Here is a 22,706-nt window from a genome sequence, read left to right as displayed (position 1 = left end):
GAGACCAGATGTGAACTCAGGTCCTCCTGACTCCAAGCTGGGTGTTCTCCACAATGTGCAACCTAGCTGCCTCTCATGAAGTATGTCATTGATTTATTACAGGCAGCTTTTATATTTCCCCCAGAGTGTTGAGCAAGTCACTCCATCAATGAAGCAGATAACCTAGATGGCCTCTGAGATATAGATCTGATACTCTGATCCCCTCTGTGCCTCAGTTTCCTCATCTATAAAATAAGGGGATTGAACTAGATGGCTTCGGAGGTCCCATCCATTGTAAATCTAGAGTCCTATGACCCATTGTTTCTGTGTCTTTTCTTATAACTAAATTGTGTCAGCCTAGCCTGTGCCAAAGCTTTTAATCAGCTTCTCTGGGGAAGAGAGGCAGTTGCCTGGAGACTGAAGTGTTTCCAAGCCTTCCGGAGGTTGGGCTGTGTTTTGCAAAGTCAAGATCGAGATGGAGTTTCCTTTTTTTCCCAGGCATTAGACTAACAGGGCTAATCATCGAACAAGACCCCGTTAAAAGCTTCCAGTTGCTAGAGAAAAATTATAGGTGCCAAATTACCCACAATACAGGGCCATTACCCAGACAGGGGAAACTGCCCTGCCTCATTTCCCCATTAAATGCAAGGTGAAGAATTGGTGACAGGCCTGTAATGCAAAGAGCCCAGGAATTGGACCCAGGCAGCTTCAATTGACTCAACCTACCAATGTAACTCCTTCATTTGGGGGAGAGGAGGAGAAATTGAGGGGTCTTTGAAGAGAGGGGACAGAACCTTCAACCATGGGAAATATGACCTCCTTGAAGATTTTGAAATTCAATAGTCCTTCTAGCTGTCTCCTTGGATTTTCCTCCTGCCACAACCCTCATCCCCTACTTTTGGATGAGACAAGTGGATCAGTTTCTGCCTTTCTTTGTACCCCAACTGATTAGCATAGGATTGAGTGACTGTGGGACTATTGCTCTCCTGTTTTATCCTAGGGGTTCTCCTAGCAGAATTGTTCTCCCCCTTCCTCCTGACGAAGTGTCCCTCTGACAAATATCTAAAGACACTTGTAAAATGAGGATGAGTGGTTTAGATCATCCTGGAACTGGGGGTGTTTAATTTAATCTGGAGAGGGAAAGGTTATTTTGGGGGGGGGATATGAAACTAGTTTCATCAACAGGCATTCATTAAACACTTACTGTATGCCGCTATATACTGTGCAAACCAATGGGGTTACAAAGTGAGACATTCATCTTGTGAAAGGAGATTAAATATGTGTTCTTGGTCCCTGAGGCTGCAAATAGGAAAAATGGGTAGATGGGAGAAAAAGCTCTATGCAGACTCCAAACTTCTTATAATTGTACTTAGTTATTTGCATGTTGTGTCTCCCATTAGACTGGGAGCTTTGAGAACAGTCTGCTTTTGGATTTCCAGAGTTCAACACAGTAAATAAATACTGAATAATTTTTTGTTGGTTGACTAGGAATGAATGCTGTCCCAAGGTGGAATGAGCTGCCTGTGAAGGTTGGCGCTTCATGTTGAGATGGATGGTCACTTGCTAGGAAGGGCACAAGGGAAAATATTTCCTATTCATCAATAGCCTCTGAGGTCCCTTCCAGGACAAAACCCTGCTCAGTTAATTCTTTTACCATTTTATAATAGGTCAAAGTGCCTAGGTCACAGCAGTCAATAAAAGTTTGTTCAATTAAATTAAGGCTGCCCTGTCTTCAGATAGGTGATCTGACAATGGATGCAGAGGTCACTTTCTAAATCAATACAAAGAGGAGAGAGTAAGCCTTTATAAATAATATAATATCTTAAATATATAGATAATATGAACCTTTATAAATCAATATTTATATGCTCATCACTGGGTTAAGCATTTTCCAGTTACCTCACTTGACTTTCATAACAGCCCTAGGAGGTAGGTATTCTTATAATCCTCATTTTACTGATGAGGAAATGAAAAGGTAGGTTAAGTGACTTACCCAGGGTCATACAACTAGTGTCTGTGGTTGGATTTGAACCAGGGTCTTCCTGCTCCATCCACTGTTGTTATGATCTAGGCTAGCCACTGAGGATACAGAGACAAAAAAAAACAGCTCCTGCCCTCATGGAGCTTGCAGCTTCTCAGGAAATAAGCCCTGAGTTCAAATCCAGCTGGGACACATACTAGCTCTGTGTCACTAGGCAAGTCACTCCATCTCTGCTTCCCTCATTTTCTCTATCTTTATAAGCTTGGCTTCACTTCAATTCACACAGAAGTCAAGATGTCACCGGTGACGTCATTGGTCCTCTTCAAAAATAAAGGACAGACAAGTATCTGTAAAATGGAGATAATGGCCGTACCTGCCTCCAAGAACTGCTGCAAGACTCAAATGAGATCTTATTTGAAAATGTTTTGCAAACCTTAACGTGCTGTAGGGATGCTGATGAGTATTATATAAACATAAACTAGTTCAAGTAAATAGATTATGTAGGGAGATCAGGAAGCTTCATGTGGAAGATGGTACTCGAGCTGAACTTTGAAGCAAATTGGGAATTCTAAGAATCTGAGGCAAAGAGGGAATTCCGGGCATGGGGAGTGGCCAGGACAAAGGCGTGAAGGTGGGAGATGAGGAGAACAGCAAGCATACCAGTCTAGCTAAAGAGGAGAGCTTATAAAGGGGAATGATGTGCCTAGAAAGGTAAATGGGAGCCAAGCAATTTGAGGATAGCCATTGGAGTCTGTGGAGGTCCCAGGACCACTACAGTGGGAGGTGAGGAGGGAAAGAAGCTGGGATGGCCCAGAGCTTGAATTAATATCACTTCACTATGTCTCTGGCTCAGAACATTTGCTTCCTAACCACCCCACCTTCTTTCTGACCCCTCCAAGGACATCTCAAAGTAGATGAAGACAAAAAAAGTGAATCTCTTCTGCATTCCAGTCTCTACTCCTGGGGAACTTTAACAAGGCAGCTCCCCAGGAGCATCTCAAAGTCTCTGTGGCCTTCCTGGGGGAGAAGGGAAGAATGGAGGAGGCAGCATGAAAGCCCCATTAGTTACTCATTTGATTTTTTAATAATTTAGTAAAATAAAATCACAGGAACCAATAAAAATAAATGAGTGGTCATAAAAATAGAATTCCCAGCAAGTGTGGGTAATGATGAGCTTGGTCAGCACCTCACAGATGCCTCAAAAGGTCAGGGAAGCCCTGCTGGCGCCAGAGAAGACCAGCTTTGGTCTTGAAGGCACAACTGCTTTCCATGTTTGCTCAGCCTCCTGGGCCTGCTACTGGTTCAGGTATCTAGGGCTCTCCTACTGACTGACTCCCCTCAGGTCTGAAAGCTGCACCTCCAAAGGTGAGCCCCAAAGGACAATCTCTTCCTTGTTACTTAGATGATAGACTTAGGACCTTAGATAAGGACCTTAGAAATCTTGTAGTCCAATCCTCACGCTTGACTCATAATTAAATAATAATAAAACAAAAATGTTCGTAGCAGCCCTGTTTGTGGGGGCAAAGAAATGGAAACTGAGGGAATATCCTTCAATTGGGGGATGGCTTAGCAAACTGTGGTCTATGTGTGTCACTATTGTCTATTAGAAACCAGGAGGGACGGGAATTCAGGGAAGCCTGAAGGGATTGGTATGAACTGATGCTGAGTGAGATGAGCAGAACCCTAACAGCAACATGGGGTGATGATCAACCTTGATGGACTTGCTCATACCAACAGGGCAACAGTCAGGTACAATCTTGGGATATCTGCAATGGAGAATACCATCTGTATCCTGAGAAAGAATTGTGGAGTTTGAACAAAGACCTTAAGTTTAAAAAAAAAGTTATCTTATTATGTAATTCTGCTATATCTCATACTATATGTTTCTTCCTTAAGGAAATGATTTCTCTCTCATCACATTCAACTTACATCAATGTATACCACGGGAATGTTGTAAAGACCAACAGACTGTCTTCTGTGGGGGTGGAGGAGGGAAGCAAGATGGGGGGGGGGGGAATTGTAAAACTCAAAATAAATAAAACCTTTTTAAAATTTAAAAAAGAAAAAATAGCTAAGATTTATGTAGCATTTTCTATATGCCAGTAGAGTTCAAATGCTTGGCAATTCAGTTCATGGTCTGGTACCTTCTCTTACCAGATGAACTTCAGAATCTTCCCAAGATAATTAAAAAGGAAGTGGTTCAGTTTCCTGGCTTGGATTTGGTAGACTGTCCAAGCTTCACTCATACAACAATGAAGTCAGCACAACTTGTACATAGCTCTGTAGACCTTCATTTATGGGCAATCTCTTCTCCCTTCTCTCTCACCCTTTCTTTTGGAGCCTCCCAAACTCTGAACTAGCTCTGGTAATGCTTACATCAGCTTCATGATCTATTTGGACATACTCAGAAAGATGAGTACCGTGGTAAGTGAACTTCACCAAGACTCAATATTTCTCCATTTGCTATAACTGTTGGTTCCACATGTGGATGGCATGGTGCTAACTGGTAGAGAACCTCTGCTTTCTTGGTACTGTCAGAAAAAAATTAGTGCAAATGACAGAGAATCAATCTACATTCTCTTGCATCTTGGCTTCAGAAGCTGCATTGAGTGCACAATTCTCTGCAAACAAAAAAATGATGCACCAAATTTTCCTCCACTTTAGTCTTGGCTTGTAGCCTTTCCAAGTTAAATAATTTACCATCATTACAGTAGCTGACCTTTCATCCTCATTCAAGGCATCTGACAACATGCCCGAAAACATCTTGCTAAAGTACAAGGGAGCCAGTGCACAGCCTTGTTTCACTCCACTGGTGATTGGAAAGCCGGAGAGCATCATCCATTATCCAGATTTCGAGTAAGCATGCCGTCATGAAATTGATGTACGATACGGATGAACTTTTCCAGAAAAGCAAATTTTGATATAATTTTCCACATGTTCCACACAACTGACAGCACCAAAAGCCTTGGTCAGATCAAATTTTACTTCAAAGAACTCAACTTGATGGATTAGCCATGTTGTTTGAATGCCAAACAAACATTTGCCTAAGCTATTTTACAGAAAACTCACACAAGGCAAACATTCACATGAAGATCAAAAGAAGCAATACAAGGACAACTCTCAAGGTCTCGCTGAAGAAATTGGGAAATGACTTTTGGAAAAGAGGGAGCCATTGGAACATCTGGAGCAAGAGAGATCTATGCCTTGAGAAAATTATTATTTTTAATACTCTTTAAAATGTTCTTAATATGCAATACTCCCTCCTTTGCCACAATCCTGGGTTTTACACAAATTGGCATTGCACTCACCAGATTGTGACATGTGTTCTTTGATTCTTCATCAGGAAACCACCCACGACCTTGGATATTAAATGTATATTTGACAAATGTTACACGGGAGATACTCAACTTGGTGTGTCCACATCGAAGAAAGAGCTGTATTCTATGAAAGAAGCAGAATTGCGGTAGCTCAAAAGAAACATGAGGTACACAAATGTAAAGACATCTCCAACCCAAATGTTCATATGGACTATTTGTGCCTGACCCGTGGTAGATCCTTCTGAGTTCATATTGGTCTGATCATCAGAAACACTGTACCTTGATTCCAATATAGTGATGCCATTTTGGTTCTCTTTGAGAACCAAGGACAAAAACCACCACCAGCAACAAAACAACCCAGACACTATACTAAGCACTCTACATTTATTAAGTCATTTGATCCTCACAAGAGCCAATAGTTATAGCAAATGGAGAAGTATTGAGTGTGGTGGAGAAGTTCCCTTCTTTCTGGGTATGTCCTTATAATAGAATGGGGGAAACTGAGACAAACTGTGAAACTGGTGGGGAAACCAAGGCAAATGGTGTTGAGTGACTTGCTACATTCATTCATTTATTCATTAGCAGGTCCATTTATATAGATACAGACATTCATATGTATGTATATGAGTGTCTCTAAATGCATATGTGTATATGTAGATATAAAGATGTGTGTGTGTAGATCCATATCCATGTATGGATATATGAATATATGTATTCACACATATATGTCTGCTAGGTACCAGGTATTATTACCCTGACCATTGGGAACACAAAGACAAAGTAGCACCTGATCTCAGATCTTATATTCTATTGGCTGGGGTGGAGTGCTGAAGACTGACCACCAGCATTTATATAGAGCTTCTGAAGGTTTGCAAAACACTTTATAAATATTATTTCATTTTACTCTCCAAAACAACCTTGGGATATTGGTATTATTATCCTCATTTTATAAATGGGGAAACTAAGGCAGAGATTAAGCAACTTCTCCAGGCTCACAAAGATAGGATTTGAGTCAGAAATTGAACTCAGGTCTTCTTGACTACAGCTCCAGCTGTCTAGCCACGGTGCCATCTACCTCCCTTTTCACACATACAAAATAATAAACATTTACACACACGTACACACTCACACACCCCAAAGATACAAGGTAATTTCCAAGGGAGAGGGCACTACTAGCTAGGGGCATCAGGAAAGGGATTCTAGAGGAGATGGCTCTGAAAGCAATTTGGAATTCTATAAGTCAGAGGCAAAGAATGTATTCCACAACACAGAACAACCTAAACCAAAACCTGGAGATAGAGGTGAAATGTTGGGTACAGGGAAGGATGGGTAGGTTGTTAGGGCTGAAACAGTTCATGAAGGACATAATGTTCCATATATCTGGAAAAGGGACCTTTAAACCTCAGGGGAGTTTAGAGACAAGAGGGAGCCATTGGAACCTGTTGAGCAAGTGAGAGATCTATGCCTTGAGAAAACTATTATTTTTTAAATACTCTTTAAAATATTTTTAATATGCAACACTCCCTCCTTTGCTACAGTCCTGAGTTTTATACCATTTGGCATTGCACTCACCAGATCGTGACATGTGTTCTTTATTCTTCATCAGGAAACCACCCAAGACATTGGATACTAAATGTATATTTGACAAATGATCCAGTTTTTCCAGGTCTAGTTTTGTTGAAATTCCCTTTTTTTATTTCATTTTCAGTTAATAAGTATTTATCCTTCCACCCTACCCCAATTTTAAAGAAAATAGAAAGACAATAACCTCATAAGAACTATACACAGTCGAACACAGCAAAGGATGCCTAGTTTAGCAGTTATGAGTAAGATGAATTGGAGAGAAGGGAATGGAAGTGGGGAGAGAATTAGGAGGCCAGAGCAGGATGTAGTATTCCAGGTGAGAAGGGCCTAGAGAGCAGGGGGGGGGGGTGGAAGGATAGATTTGGCAGCCAATTGCTGAGGCATCTTAACAATAAATAAGGAAGCAAAGCTTAGAAAGGGTAAATAATTTAACAATTATTTATTATAAAATTTCAAATTATATATTTATATATTATTTATTGTGTAATATTATATATTATAATATATTAATATATTTTCTATATAATAAATATAATAATAAACATATTGCACATTATATATTATTTATTATAAAATTAAATAATTATTTATTATTATAAAATAATAAAATCACTCAGCTAGTAAAAGTGGTGGCAATATTTGAACCCAGATCCTTTGACTCTCCATTTGCTTCTCTATCTAGTATACTCCACTTGCCACTCCTGATCTCTGTTTGTAGAGTGTGTATATATACACATATACAAACAGATATGTGCATATAAATTTACATATATGTGCATGTATGCATGTGGATATATTATATATTTTTTTGTTGTTTCCTTGTAATCCCATTTGGGGTTTTCTTGGTAGAGAGATTGGAATGGTTTTGCCATTTCTTTCTCCAACTCATTTGACAAATGAGGAAATTGAGGCAAACAGTATTAAGTGACTTGCCAAGGGTTACACAACTAGTAAGTGCCTATTGCTAGATCTGAACTCAGGAAAAGGGGTTTTCCTGCCTCCGAGTCCAGGATTTCATCCACTGTACCACCTAGCTTCCCCATATATCATACATTATCTGTAAATTAATTATAATAATGGATGATAATATAACAAATGACATTGCTATAATATATTATTTGCAAGACAATTCATACATATATATGTATATATATTTTTTAAAAAACAGATAGTGGCAAAGTTGGGGACTATAACCCAGTTCGCCTTACCCAGAATGCTGCTGTTTTTTCCATCACACCACATAGCTTCTCCTCAGACTGGGTAGCTGCGTGGAGGGGGAGGAGTGCCCAGGCTGACTTCCTCTAGTAAACAACTTAGAAAAAGTCCCTCTTCTGAACTTCATGAGATCCTCGACTTACAGTCAGAAGGGACTTTAGACATCATCTAGTTCAACTCCCTCCCTTTATAGGTAAGAAAACTGAGACTCAGCTAAGTGACTTGCCAAAGGTCATGCAGGCAGTAAGTGGCAGATGCAAAGTTTGACTCCAAAATCATGCTACAGCATGCTACCTTTCTTAAAAGTCACTTCCAGGGCATCTAGGCATTACAGTGGATAGAGGACCAGCCCTGGAGTCAGGAATTCCTGGGTTCAATTCCTGCCTCAGCCAAGTAATAATTACCTAGCTGTGTGACCTTGGGCAAGTCATTTAACCCCATTGCCTTGTGAACAACAAAAAAAGTCAGTTCCTCAAGGTAGCTAGATGGTGCAGTGGATAGAGCACTGGCCCTGGACTCAGGAGGGCCTGAGTTCAAATCCAGCCTCAGACATTTAATAATTACTTAGGTGGCTGACCTTGGGCAAGTCACTTAACCCCATTGCCTTGCAAAAAAGAAAAAACAAAGTCACTTGCCCAATCAAGGTTACACTGGTTGAAGGGAGCTGCCCCAGATCGAACCCCTGGCTCATTGATTCCAGGTGGAGGAGGGCAGATTGCAGAGAAGCCTAAATCTTGACCTGTAACCCCAAGGATATAGCAACTTATGCGACCTCTTCTCATTTTACTAAGGTCTAGAAAAGTGAAGGGACCTGTCCAAGGTCACCCGGTTGCTAGGGATAGACTTGGGATTCAAGCTCAGATCTTGGGTCTCCAAAGGCAGTGCGCCCTCCTCTTCCCGCTGCTGCCTTTGTTTCCCCCTCTGTAGAATGAGGAGGTGGGATTCGTGGTTCTTTCTTGGTTCTGTTCCAATCCTCATCCCCGTTATCCAAGGGGAGGCTAGAACTTTCCGAGTGGGGAGGATCTGGAGCTAGAAAGGGGAAGGGTTAAGGAGAGGCCCTCCCCCTCCTCCGTCCTCCGTCTCAGGACCGTGCTGAGCCCGAGGAGCTTCGCGGAGCCTCCTCTGACCTCCAGATCTGCGCCTCCGGGCCTCCTGCAGTCCCGGGAACACGGCAGGCTCTGGGACCCGGCGGGCTCTCGGGGTGTCTCTATATTAGCCGGAGCTCCCCCGAAGCACGTAACTGTGCTCCTGGCTTGCTCCCCGCTGGCCCCGGGGCGCAGTCCGGGCTGCAGTGCTGAACCGGCGCCGGCTCCGGCTGGGCAGGAGGACCAGCGGACAGCCCCGCTGCAGCGGCCGCCGCGCCTCCCCGCCGGCGCCCGCGCTCCCCTGCGCGTCTCGGGGCGCCCCGGGGCGGTGGAGTGGAGGGGGCCGGCCGGCTGCTCCCCAGCTCTGTCCCAAGCCGGCGCAGCCTCTCCCCCCCAGCTCCCTTCTGGAAGGATGGGCTCATCCCAGTCCATGTCGGAGGAGGTCCGGGAACTCGTGGGCAAGACTGGTTGTGAGTACCCCCGGGGGCTGGGCCGGCTGCCCGGGGCTTCCCTTCTGCTCACCGAGGGTTCTGGGTTCGTGAGGCTGCCCTGCGTGGACTCTAGCTCCTTGCCGGTCATTTCTCTAGGCTGGGGTGGGGGGAGAAGCTCAGAGAGGGGCCAGTTTGGAGGGGAGGGAAGGCAGGAGTTCGGGGAGACCTCAGTGGTGAGGGGAAGTGGACAAGGGGGTGCCCACCAAATCACTATTACTAGCGGGTGTAGCACGTAGGGGGTGGGGAGAACTGGTCCCGGAGAGCCCAGGGTTCAAGTCCGCATTAGTCCGGTGACCCTGGGCAAGTCTCTGAAGCCTCTGCGCGTCCCCAAGTCATTCCAGGAGACTAGAAGTTTCGGAGCAGAGCCGTTCTGCCCCCTGCAATGAGCGAGTCTAAGGAAATGGACCAAGAACTAAACAAGCAAAACGCTGTCATTAGCCAGCATTTGTAAGGGAAGGAGTTCCATTGGGAGCAAAACTGCGTGTTGGGGCGGGCTTGCCTGGAAAGTCAGAAAAGCCTGGCTCCAAAAACAACCTTGACCCAGACACGCAAATCTTTTAACCTTTCCCTGCTTCCTCGGAAACTGTGAGGGACGAGTTGCTTTTCTGCATGGTTATTAATTCCCTGCTGAAATAACAAGCTCAGACGCCCACCCACCACCCCAAAACGTAGCAGACACTTTGCTCTGGGATTTGTGATCTCTATCACCGGAGGGTGTTTCCACACCAGAAAGTTCCCTCCGCTCCTGGTGCAAAGTGCTTTGCATACATTATCCCATGGGACCTTTAACTACAAGCTTCAGAGGCAGCTAAGACAGACATTATTATTATCTCTATTTTATGGAAGAGCAAACTGAAGCTCAGACTGGCCAGGGGGCATTGCTTCTGGTCCTATAGCTAAGAAATATCAGAGGTGGGATCTGAACCCAGATCCCGTCTGAGACAAAACCTAGAAATTCTAAACTCAACGCTACAACTTAATGGTCATGGAAACAGAAGCTAGTCATTTTCTGTTTCTGAGACTCATCTCGGGGCAGCTAGGTGGCACAGTGAATAGAGCACAGGCTCTGGAGTCAGGAGGACCAGAGCTCAAGTCCTGCCTCAGGCACTTAATACTTATTAGCTATGTGACTCTAACTCCAATTGCCAGAGAGAGAGAGAAAGAGAGAGACAGAGAGACAGAGACAGAGAGAGGAAGAGAGAGACAGAGAGAGAGAGAGAGAGAGAGAGAGAGAGAGAGAGAGAGAGAGAGACTCATCTTCCTGATCTGTCTAAATGAATGAGTAGGTTAAGAGATGGTCCCAGGCCCTTCCTCATACAGTGGAAAGAACACTGGCTCTGGATTCAGAAGACCTGGGTTCAAATCCAGATTTGGACCCTCCTGTGTGACCCTTGGTATCCCTGGCTTCAATTTCTTCCTGTATAGAATGAGGAGATTGGCCTCTACTGAGGTTGCTTCTGGCTTTGGATCCTGGGATTTTCTTTGCCATTCAATTCTTTTTCAAAGAGTGGGCTCAGTGGACAAGCTGAGGGCATGCCAGTCTTCATTCTAAGTGATGGCTGAAGCCAGAGCTTCGGCAGAGGTGCTGTATCCTTCTCTCTCTAAAAGAGGCTTCTAGTCTTCAAACATACTGATGTCACCAAAGGCAGCTGAAGAGAAACTTCCTTCCTTATTTCACCATTTCTGGCAGGGGGAGGGCCCCATCCTACAAAGGTTCCTGTTCTTATCATACGCTTGCAGCTCTTGGGTAGAGAACCACGAACTAGGGCAGAGGGGAGAGACATACAACTTGACTTCTAGGAGGGTAGTATGGATTCTATGATATATCAGCCAATCAATCACTATTTATTAAACATCATTTGGAACTTGCCCAGGCATGGAGAATACCAGCTAGGTGTCATTGCCTGAATTCAAATCTGACCTCAGATACTCATGAACTGTGTGACCTTGGGCAAGTCACTTCACTCTGGTAAAATGAGCTGGAGAAGGAAATAGCAAATCACTCCAAAATCTTTGCCAAGAGAACCCCAAATGGGTCACAAAGAGTTAGATGTAATGAAATAACAATATATGTCAAGTACCCTGAAAATTTTCAGGTGGGATTGTTGGGACACTGCTGGGATAGTGAACTCACTATCAAAGTCACAGAGCTTCCATTGTACTGAGGGTATACATCACCCAATCAACTGATCAATCAAGGTGTCAGACACAGGAGACGCTAGAAGGGGAGAAGGATTGGAGCAAATATTCAAAATGGATGAAGTGGGTTGGTTTGGAGCAATGATTTCACTGCTCTAGGGAGCTCCTGACTCCCCAGTCAAAAGTTGACTTCCCTTTTCTAGAATTCTCTGGAAAAGGGAGTTCTCTGAAGTCATTTGAAGGAAAATCCTTCAAGGGGACTCAGGCAAGACTTTGTGTGGGAAGGGGCAGCTGAATAGTGATTTGAAGGATTGTAGGAATTTATTGTCAAATTGACTATATGCTAAACCCCAGGGATACAAAGAAAGATGAAAAAAAATAATTATGGGGGCAGCTAGGTGGTGAAGTGGATAGATCACCGGCCCTGGAGTCAGGAGGACCTGAGTTCCAATCCAGTCTCAGACACATAATTGCTTAGCTATGTGACATTGGGCAAGTCACTTAACCCCACTGCCTTAAAAAAACTTAAAAAAAAAGGGGGGGGGGGGAATCATGCCTGGCCAGGGAGTTTATAGTCTAATGGGAGAAATGATGAAAACAGTCATGTGCATTCAAGATATAGATAGGATAAATTCAAGTTGGAGTGGACCCTAAAGGTCTCTAGTTATTCAGCAGATAAAGTAATAAACCTGCAGTCAGGAAGTCTTGAGTTCAAATTTGGAAAATGGAAGACCAGCTCAAATCTGGCCTCAGACACTTACTGGCTCTATCTGTCTCCAGCTCCATTTCTTCTCCTGCAAAATTGGAATTATAATGGTACCTACCCTCTTCCCAGGGTTGTTTGTGAATCTCAAATGAGAAATTTGTAAAGAGGTTTTGCAAACTTGAAAAGTGATTATTACTAGAGGGAGCAATCTCCTCAATTTATGACTCAATTAATCTGCAAACATTCATGAAGTGCCTACTGTATACCAGATATGAAGAAGGAAACCAAAATCCAGAGAGACTGAATGATTCACATGAAGTCTCCCAGGTAGGAAGTGACAGATGGAGGAATCTAATGGGCCCAGGTAAGGGTGGGGGTGGGAGGGAGGCCAATCAAGGATGGGGAAAAGGGCAGCCTGTGCAAATCTGCTATTCTCTTGTTCACCAAGCCAGAGTTGGCTCACGATTCATTCCCAGCAGGGAGGAACCAAGCAACCCACAGAGGTGACCCAGCCTTTGAACAGGCAAGACCAGGCTTATCAGCATATCTTCCATCAACAGAGTTGTTCCTCACTGTGACCCTCCCAATTCCTCCCAAAGCCACTGAGTTATTTTTGGAAGAGCCTCATCCTGCCAGGCCTATGATTCCACACCCTAGAGATTTCCCAAGACCCCCAGGGGCCTCTGGCTTTCTCTTCCCTCCCCCAACTCATATGCCCTCCCAGAATGCCCACTGGCCAGACCTCTGAAAATGACCAATCTCTCTGAAGTCCAAGAGGTTTCAGGTGCTTCAGAGGGCATGTGCTCCCTATAGAAGGATAATGACCCACCCAAAGGCAGGTAAAAATCTGGGGAACACTAAGCTCTGCCAAGAATTCTGACCTTTACTGATCCCTCTCTTTATAAGGATCTCTGATTATAATCAGTAGTGGGAAGTTTCCCAAGGCCTCCAGGGGCTCTGGTTTTCTCTCCCCCTAACTCATATGCCCTCCCAGAATGCCCACTGACCAGAGCCCTAAAAATGACCAAAATTCTCTAAAACCCAAGCTCACCACAGAAAGATAACGACCCACCCAAAGCCAGGTAAAAATCTGGGGAACACTAAGCTCTGCCAAGAGTTCTGACCTTTACTGATTCCTTTCTTTATAGAGCTGTGATGATATCATTAGTGTTGAGCATTCCTGGGATGGGAAGTCCCTTCAACAATGCAGATTGCCACCCTAATGTATAACCATAGAGAGTTACTGGGAAACTGAGGTGACTTGCCCAGAGTCACATAGACAAATTCGAACCCAGGTCATCTTGACAGCAGGGCCAGCTCTCTATTCACTCATGGTATCTTACCTAAAGATCCTATAGATCACAGTTTCATTCAAAGCCCAATTCAGAGTAGTTACCTTTTCTTTGAGCCCTGCCCTCCCCCTCTTCTAGTTCCTTTCCCTCAAAAGAAAATAAAATACCCACTTGTATTAATTTTCCTTATGTATATTTTGTGACTCCTTACATACTCATCTGAATTCACACTGTCTCCACCAATACAATGTGACCTGAGGACCAGGACCTGATTTAATAAATGCTCATTGATTTATTGAATGAGTCGAACCCATTTATTTTCCTCTCTGTAAAGATTAGGAATATGAAATTTGTTTATGAGAATCTTCCTTAAACTCTATGGACAATTCCCAAGGGCTATCTGAACCGAAAGAGATGAGGAAACTGCTCCAGAGATGTTAAGTAATTTTTCACAAGGTCACACAAGCTTCTGATTCCTAGTCTTGGACTATTTCCCATGCTCCATATTGCCTGCCACAATGCTAAACCATTGGTTAGAACTTCCAGGGATTTCAGACCCTGCTGTTCCATTTCCTAGAAAAATACCCCAAGACCCCACTGGTCCCAGAGCAAATATCGATGACCCTCAGAATCACCCTTACCCTGTTTGGGCTGGGCACCATTCAGAAGCTCCAAAGGAAAGAGAGCAAGACATACCAGTTACCCATTCTCCCAAGTCAGGTCCTCTAAACTAGAGACTGGTTCATCTGCAAGGATGGCTGAGTGAAAACCTCCAGAAACTATTCTTTAAGAGGTAAGATGAATACAAATCCTTCTCTGGAGTTTAGGGTTCAGGCTGTCTGTTTTCAGGTGTTCAGATAAATTTTGTTGTATCAGATGTGACCAAGGTCAAGGGGAGAGAAACAAGAGAATCCTGTATTTTTGGATTCCTAAGTTGGCAGCTTTTATCATTGAAATCAAAGTCCTAGGAGCAGCGTGGTTTGGGGGGGGAAAGAAAGTGGGGTTGAGAGGGAGAGGACCTGAGTTTAAATAACAGCTGGGCTCTAAACCTTGTTTCCTTATCTGTAAAATGAAAGAATTGGACTAGATAATCTCCAACCCAATGATCCTCTGATGTGAATTTGAATTATTCATCTTCCACTTAGCATGTGACCTTGGAAAAGTCACCAGTCCCTTCTCTCTAAGGTTACCCTCCATCCATAAAGGTCTGTATCCGGTATGGATATAGTTGGAGGGCAGGGGCCTTTCTTTCTGTCCCTGTGTTTGGTACAAGATAAAAACTTACTTGCCTTGATTTCCTCATCTGTAAAATGGATTCTTTGGACTCCATGGCTTGAGATTCCCTTGAGCTCTAGACATTTGCCTTCCCTTGCTTGGGTTTCTAGATAACAATTATATTAGTTTCCCACAGTAGGAGGTGAGCTCTCCCAGACCCTGTAGAGGGTCCTTATTGGAAAAGAGCACCTAATGTAATTAGGGGGAATTCAATCTGCTTAAATAGACTTCGTAAAGGCTCAGTCCATGAACAGATGGGAACTGCGAGCTGCCTAACCAGATTTCTAGGAGTTCTGCTACCAGATCTGCTGTATCTTCACTGAAATGGCAGTGGGTTTCTCTCCTGAGAATCATTTGGGTTAGCAAATGAAGAGAGATCCCTTTTAGCTTCCCGCAATCAGACCCAATTAAAAAAAAAAAGAACTGGAAAATGAGATGGCCAGGAGTTTGATCCAGGAACGAGGAATTTCCCAGAAGCCTAGAATATACCTCAGGATGGGAAATTTAAAGAGCCAAGGTAGGAGTAAGACCTGGGGAAGGGTGGGGGGAGAAAGTTGACTCCCTGTCTGAGGGAGCAACTAAATTGTGTAGAGGGCATCCTAGGGCATGATTGAAGCCAGTGGAACCCAAGATGTGGGGAAATACATAACATATCTGTAGCAGCAGCCTCATGGGGTCCTTGAATCTCTGTCTCCCCTGCAGGACCATCTCCCCCAAGAGATTGGTGCTTCTCCTCCCCTTTCAGTTAAGGTTACCCTTCATACCACTTGCCCCAGACATGATCAGTTAGCCAATGAGCATTTATTAATCACCTACTATATGCTGAGCAATGTACTGAATATTGGGGATAGAAAGAAAGAAAGCAGAAAAGTCCCTTGTCTTAAAGAGATTAATTTCAAATGGGGAGATAAAACGCGAATAAGTGAATACAAACCATATACATGGTAGAAGGAAGGTGACTATAAAGGAGAGGCTCTGGCAAAGGAGGGGCAGGTAAAGGGTTAGGTTGTGATGCTTTCCCTAAGTTCCAAAATTCCCCACTACAATGTTAATTGCTTGAAAGCAGGGACTGATTTACTATGCCATTCCCCTTTTTTTCTTTTTTCCACCCCATTCTCCTCTTTCTTCTTCTCCTTCCCTCCTTCTCTCTATTTGTCTCTCCGTTTCTCCATCTCTGCCTAACTCTGTCTCTTTTGCCTCAGTTTTTCTTTCTGTCTCTGTCTCTCTGTCTCTGGTTTTCTCTGTCTCTCCTCCACCCTCACCACCCATCATAATGGGGATTCTGTTCTGACCAGACTTCACCTGTTCTGGCCTGGGCACCACTGTGTTAGGAAAGTTGATGATGAACTGGACGCTATCTAGAAAAGGGCAGCTTGTGTATGGCGTCCAATGGGGCTCCCTTAGGTTACCAAGAATGTTTACCCTGCGTTGGGGGAGGAGCTGCCAGGTGACAGCCTTTTGGCAGCATAGCTGGCCAACATAGAAATATAAAGACACACATTGTGTTATGAAGCATCGATTCAGACCAGACTTGGAGTTGGAATCGAATCTCATCTTTGCCACTTAGGGAGCCTTGGGCAAGTCACCTCACTAAGGGTCTCAGTTTCCACCTTTTTAAAATGTAGGACTGGACCAACTCTAAGTGTAGTCCAACTCGGGTGCTGTGGTGCTACCTGCTGAAACCCGATGTGACAGGGAAGAAGGGAGGAAGGGAGGAAGGAAGGGGAAGGAAGGAAAGAAGGGAAAGGAAGGCTTTTAAAGCCCTTCATAATCTGGTTTCAATTCTAGAATTTTCTTTGTAGACTGAGTGCATGTACTCGGTTTCAATCAAATTGATATACTTGCTTCTTCTTGGGTATGAGTGAGTCGGGACTCCTTTCATATATGGGGTTAGATGAGGTGCCGGCTGAGATCCCCTACTTGAGTTTATTTTGTCTGCATCTTGCATTTCCTTCTCTCTCTTTGCTTCTTTCCCCTTACCAACATCACTGCCACCATCTCAGAATATAAGCTCTTTGTGGGCAGATACTGCTTTGCTTTTGCTTTATTCCCAGCAACTAGCCTAGGCCCTGACAATTAAAAGGAAATGAATGACATGTCCACTCTTTACGTCAAAGAGAGCTCGTATAATTTGGTAATATTGGAATTCCTGGATCTCAGTGATGGAATCCCCCTGTCCATGGGCTGAGGAGTGAGATCACCCAGCTCCAGACAGAGAAGGGTGACTGGGAAGGTCATTACTTTAAAATCCAATTTTTATTTTTAATTAGTTAATCAAATAGTATGCACTTGTGCATTTGAAGAACCTGGGCTAAATCCTCCAAAAATAGACAGTCTATGAAAGCCCCTTTGCCAGAGAGCCTCAGAAACCTAGGTGATTGGTTGAGGAAGTAAAAGTGAGATAATTAAGTTGAAGTGGGTGAGTGGGTGGTGAGTGGGTGAGTGGGTGAGTAGGTGAGAATGAGTGGGTAGATGAGAATGAGTTGGTAGGTGAGAATGAGTGGGTAGATGAGAATGAGTGGGTAGGTGAGAATGAGTGGGTAGATGAGAATGAGTTGGTAGGTGAGAATGAGTGGGTAGGTGGGTGAGTGAGTAGGGTTGTGCCAGTTTTACTGAAGTTTTTCAAACCTCCTCTGCTTGACTTCACCCTTTGGGTCAAGAGCAGTACCAGTCCCCAGAGGCTGCTGGCCGGGGCCTAGTGCCTGAATTGACAATGGAGAGCCAACCCATCTTGACTCCTTTGGGTTGATGTTCAAGTAGTTTCATTTATGGCTTGCCCTGTAGGGGGGATGAGAAGTGAAGGTTTCTGGGAAACATTTTTTTTTAGATTTTTGCAAGGCAAAGTTAAGTGACTTGCCCAAGGCCACACAGCTAGATAATTAAGTGTCTGAGGTCAGATCTGAACTCAAGTACTCCTGACTCCAGGGCCGGTGCTCTATCCACTGTGCCACCTAGCTGCCCCTGGGAAACATTTTTTTAAATCATCCCTTAAAATCTAGACTTGGATCTCAGAAGTTGCATCTTGATGCCCAAGAAGTTCCCAACATCTTCATTTTATAAAAGAAAAAACTGAGGCTCTAAGAAGGAAAGTCAAGTTTCCTGAATCCCAGACTGGGGTCTTTCCATTCAGGAAAGAGAGGGATGGTCTGCAGAGGTCAGAATATACGGTATATCTGGGGAGGGTAGACTTGCAAAGGTGGCCCAGGACTGTTAAGTATTTTCACAAATAAGGGAAGGAATGGGTCAGGGCAAAGGAGAGGGCAACTCCTCAGAGAAGGACACAAAAGAATGGCCAAGGACAATGTCACCTGGTTCAGTTTTTCCCCAAGATCACCTACTAGTGATACTTGGGCCCTAGTGCTTGGAGACTCTTAAAGAAAAACTAAAAGAACCTTAGATATGCAGCAAACCTCAATCTCTTTCTATTTCACTATACTGTCTCCCATGGTGCCAACAAAGCAGTGGCCCATCTGTGCCAACACTGGTCCTAACTGCTGAGCAGCAGCAATTCGATCCCCTTGAACTGAGTTAGAGTCCCAGGGCATCTTTCACAGGGCAATGGTCCCCAAAATGCTGAATGGGATTTGACACAACCACAAGGGAATTCTACCAAAGACAGGAACTCTACCCCAATCATGTGCATGTTCAAGGGACTTCTGAATTTTCTTGTCCTTCCTCCCAAACTAAGATGTTTTTTGGAGTCAATTCTTACTACACTGGGAAGACAGGAAGAGACTTTCTCAAGGAGCTGACTTTGCAGAGAGGGTTGGGAGTGGGGAGAGACAGAGAGATAGAGAGAGAACAGGACTAGAGGATAGAATGAGGGGGGTCCTGATTGAGCTTCTAAATTAATCCAACAAATATTTATTAGCATTCAGTCTAGATGCTGGGGATATATAATTCCTGCCCTCAGTGAGCTTTTATTCTAAAGTATCTAAGTGGCTAGAGAACCACGTCTGAAGCCAAGAAGTTCAAATCCAGTTTCTCTGCATGCCCCTAGCTATGTGCCCTCCAGCTGTGTGCCCCTAGCCGTGTACCCTCCAGCTACTATGTGCCCCTAACAAGACACCTGAGCTGTTTCCCCATCTGCAAAATGGGAATGATAATAATAATAATAGTAAAAATAGCACCTACCCTCAGGATTGTTATGAAGATCAAATGACATAATCATAAAGCACTTAGTTTTATGTTCAATTTGTTTCTGTTCAATCATGTTCAATTCTCTGTGATCCCAGGAACCAAAAGTCCATGGGATTGTCTTGGCAAAGATACTAGGGTGGTTTTCCATTTCTTGCTCCAATAGATGAAGCCAAACAAAAGTTGAGTGACTTGCCTAGGATCAAATCTAGTAAGTGTTTGAGAGTGAATTTGAACTCAGGTCATCCTCACTCCAGGTCTAGCACTCTCTTCACTGAGCCTCTTAGCTGCCTCATCTGGTACAAAGTAAGTGTTATATGAATGATAGCTATATCATTATTAGGTGGGACACATAACATGTATACAAGTTAATAAATAAAAAACATATACTTATCCAGCCCAACCTCCTTCTTTTACAAATGGAGAAACTGAGACCCAGAGTGAGGAAGAGCCCAAGTGTCACCTAAGCAGTAAGTGGTAGGGTTAGGATTGGAATGTAGGCTTTCTGCCTCTGACTCCTGATGTGTTTTCTATTAGCAACATGTTGCCTCCCACAAAGTCATCTTTTTTTAAAAAAAAATTTCAATAATATGCAAAAGTAGTTTTTTTTAACAGACAACCATTTGCAGTTTACAAGTTCCACATTTTTCTATCACCCTCCATTCCTTCCTCCCTTCCCATGGCAATGAACAATCTGGTAAAAGCTGTGCATATATATAATCCACTATGTCATCTGGTGGAACTCTCCAAGGTAGATTTCAAAACCAAGCTCGGATGCTTATGACCCATGCCATCACCTCAACTTTCTTCATCTCCGTTTCCTCCTTAGTAAAAATGAGGGGTTTGAGCAAGATTGTTTTTGACATCTCTTCCATTCCTAGATCTAGGATGCTGTGAGGTTTGAATGTTGATGATAGTAATGATGGTGATGATAATGGTGGTGGTGGTGGTGGTGATGATGGTAGTGATCATGATGATGGGAGCATCTAGGTGGTGCAGTGGATAGAGCACTGGCCCTGGAGTCAAGAGGATCTGAGTTCAGATGTGGCCTCAGACACTTAATAATGACCTAGCTGTGTGACCTTGGGCAAATCACTTGATATGACATGTTTGTTTGTTTTATTTTGAGTCAATAGTGATTAAGTGACTTGCCCAAGGTCACTCCATTAGGAGGTTCCTCTTGGGTGAAAGTGGGAGGAAGGGGAGAGAAAGGGCAGAGTCAAGATGGCATCCATCTCCAAGTGTGATCAGATTTGAACTTGTGTCGTCCTGACTCCAGGGCAGGTGCTCTCTCCACTTTGCCATCTCACTGTGCAGTGACTTGTTCCTAAAGAGGTTTGGGCATCCCTCAGGGAGAGGGAACTCTGAGGCTGGAGGGCAGGATCACTTAACCCCATTGCCTTGCCAAAAAAAAAAAAAACAAATAAAAATTTAAAAAGATAGTGGTGATGATGGTGACAGCAAACCTTTATAGAGTTCTTTAAGGTTTCCATGCTGACTTACAAATATGATTTCGTTTGATCTTCACAACCCTGAGAGGTAGATACTATTATCATCCTCTTTTTACAGATAAATAAACTGAGGCAGAGAGGGCCTGAGACTTACCAGGATTATATAATTAGTAAATGTCTGAGACTAGATTTGAATCATGCCTCTGATGCTATGACACCCCTCAGAGCCTCAGTTTCCTTACATGTAAAATGGGAAAGTTACTTGAGGACAGAGACTATTCTGCCCTTTTGTCTTTGAACACCTAGTCAGTAAGCCCTTCAGCATGCATTTATTAAGTGCCTGCTATATGCCCAACATTATGCTAAGGATTAGGGATGCAAAGAAAGACAGAATCATAGCTTAGAACACAATTGTTGTTAGCATTTTTTAGTCATGCCTGATCCCATTGGGGGTTTCATGGCAAAGATACTGGAGGGATTTACTATTTCCTTCTCTAGCTCATTTTACAGATGAGAAAACTGAGGCAACAGGGTGAAATGACTAGACCAGGGTCACACAGCTAAATATCTGAGGTTGGATTTGGATTCCGGATGCTGAGTCTATGCAATATGGTACCACTTACTTGCCCTCAAACACAGTAGGTTCTCAAGAAATGCTTGCTCTTTGATGAATAAAATAAAAACAGTGCTTTGTGAAAGCAATTTTGAATACTACATGAGCCGTTAATATTTGGCACAGGAGGAAACCAGGTGAAGGGAAATAGTGACTTGTCCAAAGTCACCCTGGTGGGAAGTAGCAGATGCTTAAATAGAGGTGCTCTACCTCCAGATTCAGCGAGTGCCCTTTCCCTTAGCCTTAGGATGACCAAAGAGTAGACTTCTGGGAAAGAACCCCTGGAGCAAAGCCATTGCCTCAGCCAAGTTTTGCAGCTTTTCCAAATCATGTTCCCAAAGTAAAAAGACAGGTGATTGCCTCCAGTGAGCCAGCAATATAAAAGTCTCTATGACAAACAAACCCTTTGTTTGAGGGCAGATGACCTTTACTGAAGGAAACAATGTTGAAAGAGGGTTATCTGTTCTCCCAAAGGTCTCCCATGAAGTCACCGGAGATCCCCGTGTCCTGGGAGGAATAACAGTCACACCTGGGACAAAGCCTGGTATTTTTTCTGCTGTTGAGAACTCTGGGAGGACAGAAATATGGAATGGGACAGGAAGTGGGAAAAGGTGGAGTCAGGCTGAGTTCTGAGTCCCCAACAATCTACCAGTCATGGCCCGGAAAGGAGAAGGGTCTGTTGGACTCAAGCTATGATGACTCCACAAAGGTTGGAGCCCCAGCTTGTCTACTTGTAATCTGTATGACCTTGGCCAAGTCCTTTCACCTCTATGGACTTTTACTTCCTCTTCTGTGGACTTGGTCGGTCAGATAGGAACTTGATATAGAAATATTTGTGAAGGGGGATTTCCTGCCCTTATCTGGATCTGTATGTGGGTTACCTGTGACCCAGCACCCCAAACTCTGAACTCATCAGGTCCAGATACTGAGAACTCTAGTGCAGGCCCCCAACCAGAGGTTCACCTCAGAACCTCAAAATTGGGCTCTTTCTTCCCCAGTCAAGCATCTCCAGCAGTTGGACCCCAAATCTAGAGGACGAAGGGACCTGGGGGACCATCTTTACAAAGACCCCCACCTTTCTTTAACAGATGGGGAATCTGAGGCCCAGAGAGGTGAAGTTCCACAGGTAGGGGACCATCCAAAACCAGATTTGAACCCAGTTCCACTGGCCCAATACCACTATGATATGACATGTTTGTTTTATTTTGAGTCAATAGTGATTAAGTGACTTGCCCAGGGTCACTCCATTAGGAGGTTCCCTTGGGTGAAAGTGGGAGGAAGGGGAGAGAAAGGGCAGAGTCAAGATGGCATCCATCTCCAAGTGTGATCAGATTTGAACTTGTGTCGTCCTGACTCCAGGGCAGCTGCTCTCTCCACTTTGCCATCTCACTGTGCAGTGACTTGTTCCTAAAGAGCTTTGGGCATCCCTCAGGGAGAGGGA

At 43.9% G+C, this 22,706-nt stretch overlaps 1 protein-coding gene across 2 annotated transcripts in view; it reads left to right on the top strand.

Moving 5' to 3' along the window:
* Window positions 1–9,477: 9,477 nt before the first annotated feature.
* TESC (tescalcin) overlaps window positions 9,478–22,706 on the top strand; it is a 59,402-nt gene continuing 46,173 nt past the window's right edge. Inside the window, exon 1 of one of the 2 annotated variants that reach the window (XM_074205915.1) lies at window positions 9,478–9,631. In XM_074205915.1, coding sequence (XP_074062016.1) covers window positions 9,574–9,631 — 58 coding nt within the window. In that variant the 5' untranslated portion in view covers window positions 9,478–9,573. The remainder of the gene's footprint in view (window positions 9,632–22,706) is intronic. The other variant, XM_074205913.1, reaches the window with a different exon arrangement.

The sequence above is a fragment of the Macrotis lagotis genome, chromosome X, assembly GCF_037893015.1.
Source record: "Macrotis lagotis isolate mMagLag1 chromosome X, bilby.v1.9.chrom.fasta, whole genome shotgun sequence".
NCBI lineage: Eukaryota > Metazoa > Chordata > Mammalia > Peramelemorphia > Peramelidae > Macrotis > Macrotis lagotis.
The sequence above is the reverse complement of the archived record's forward strand: the minus strand, read 5'-3'. Positions and strand labels throughout refer to the sequence as shown.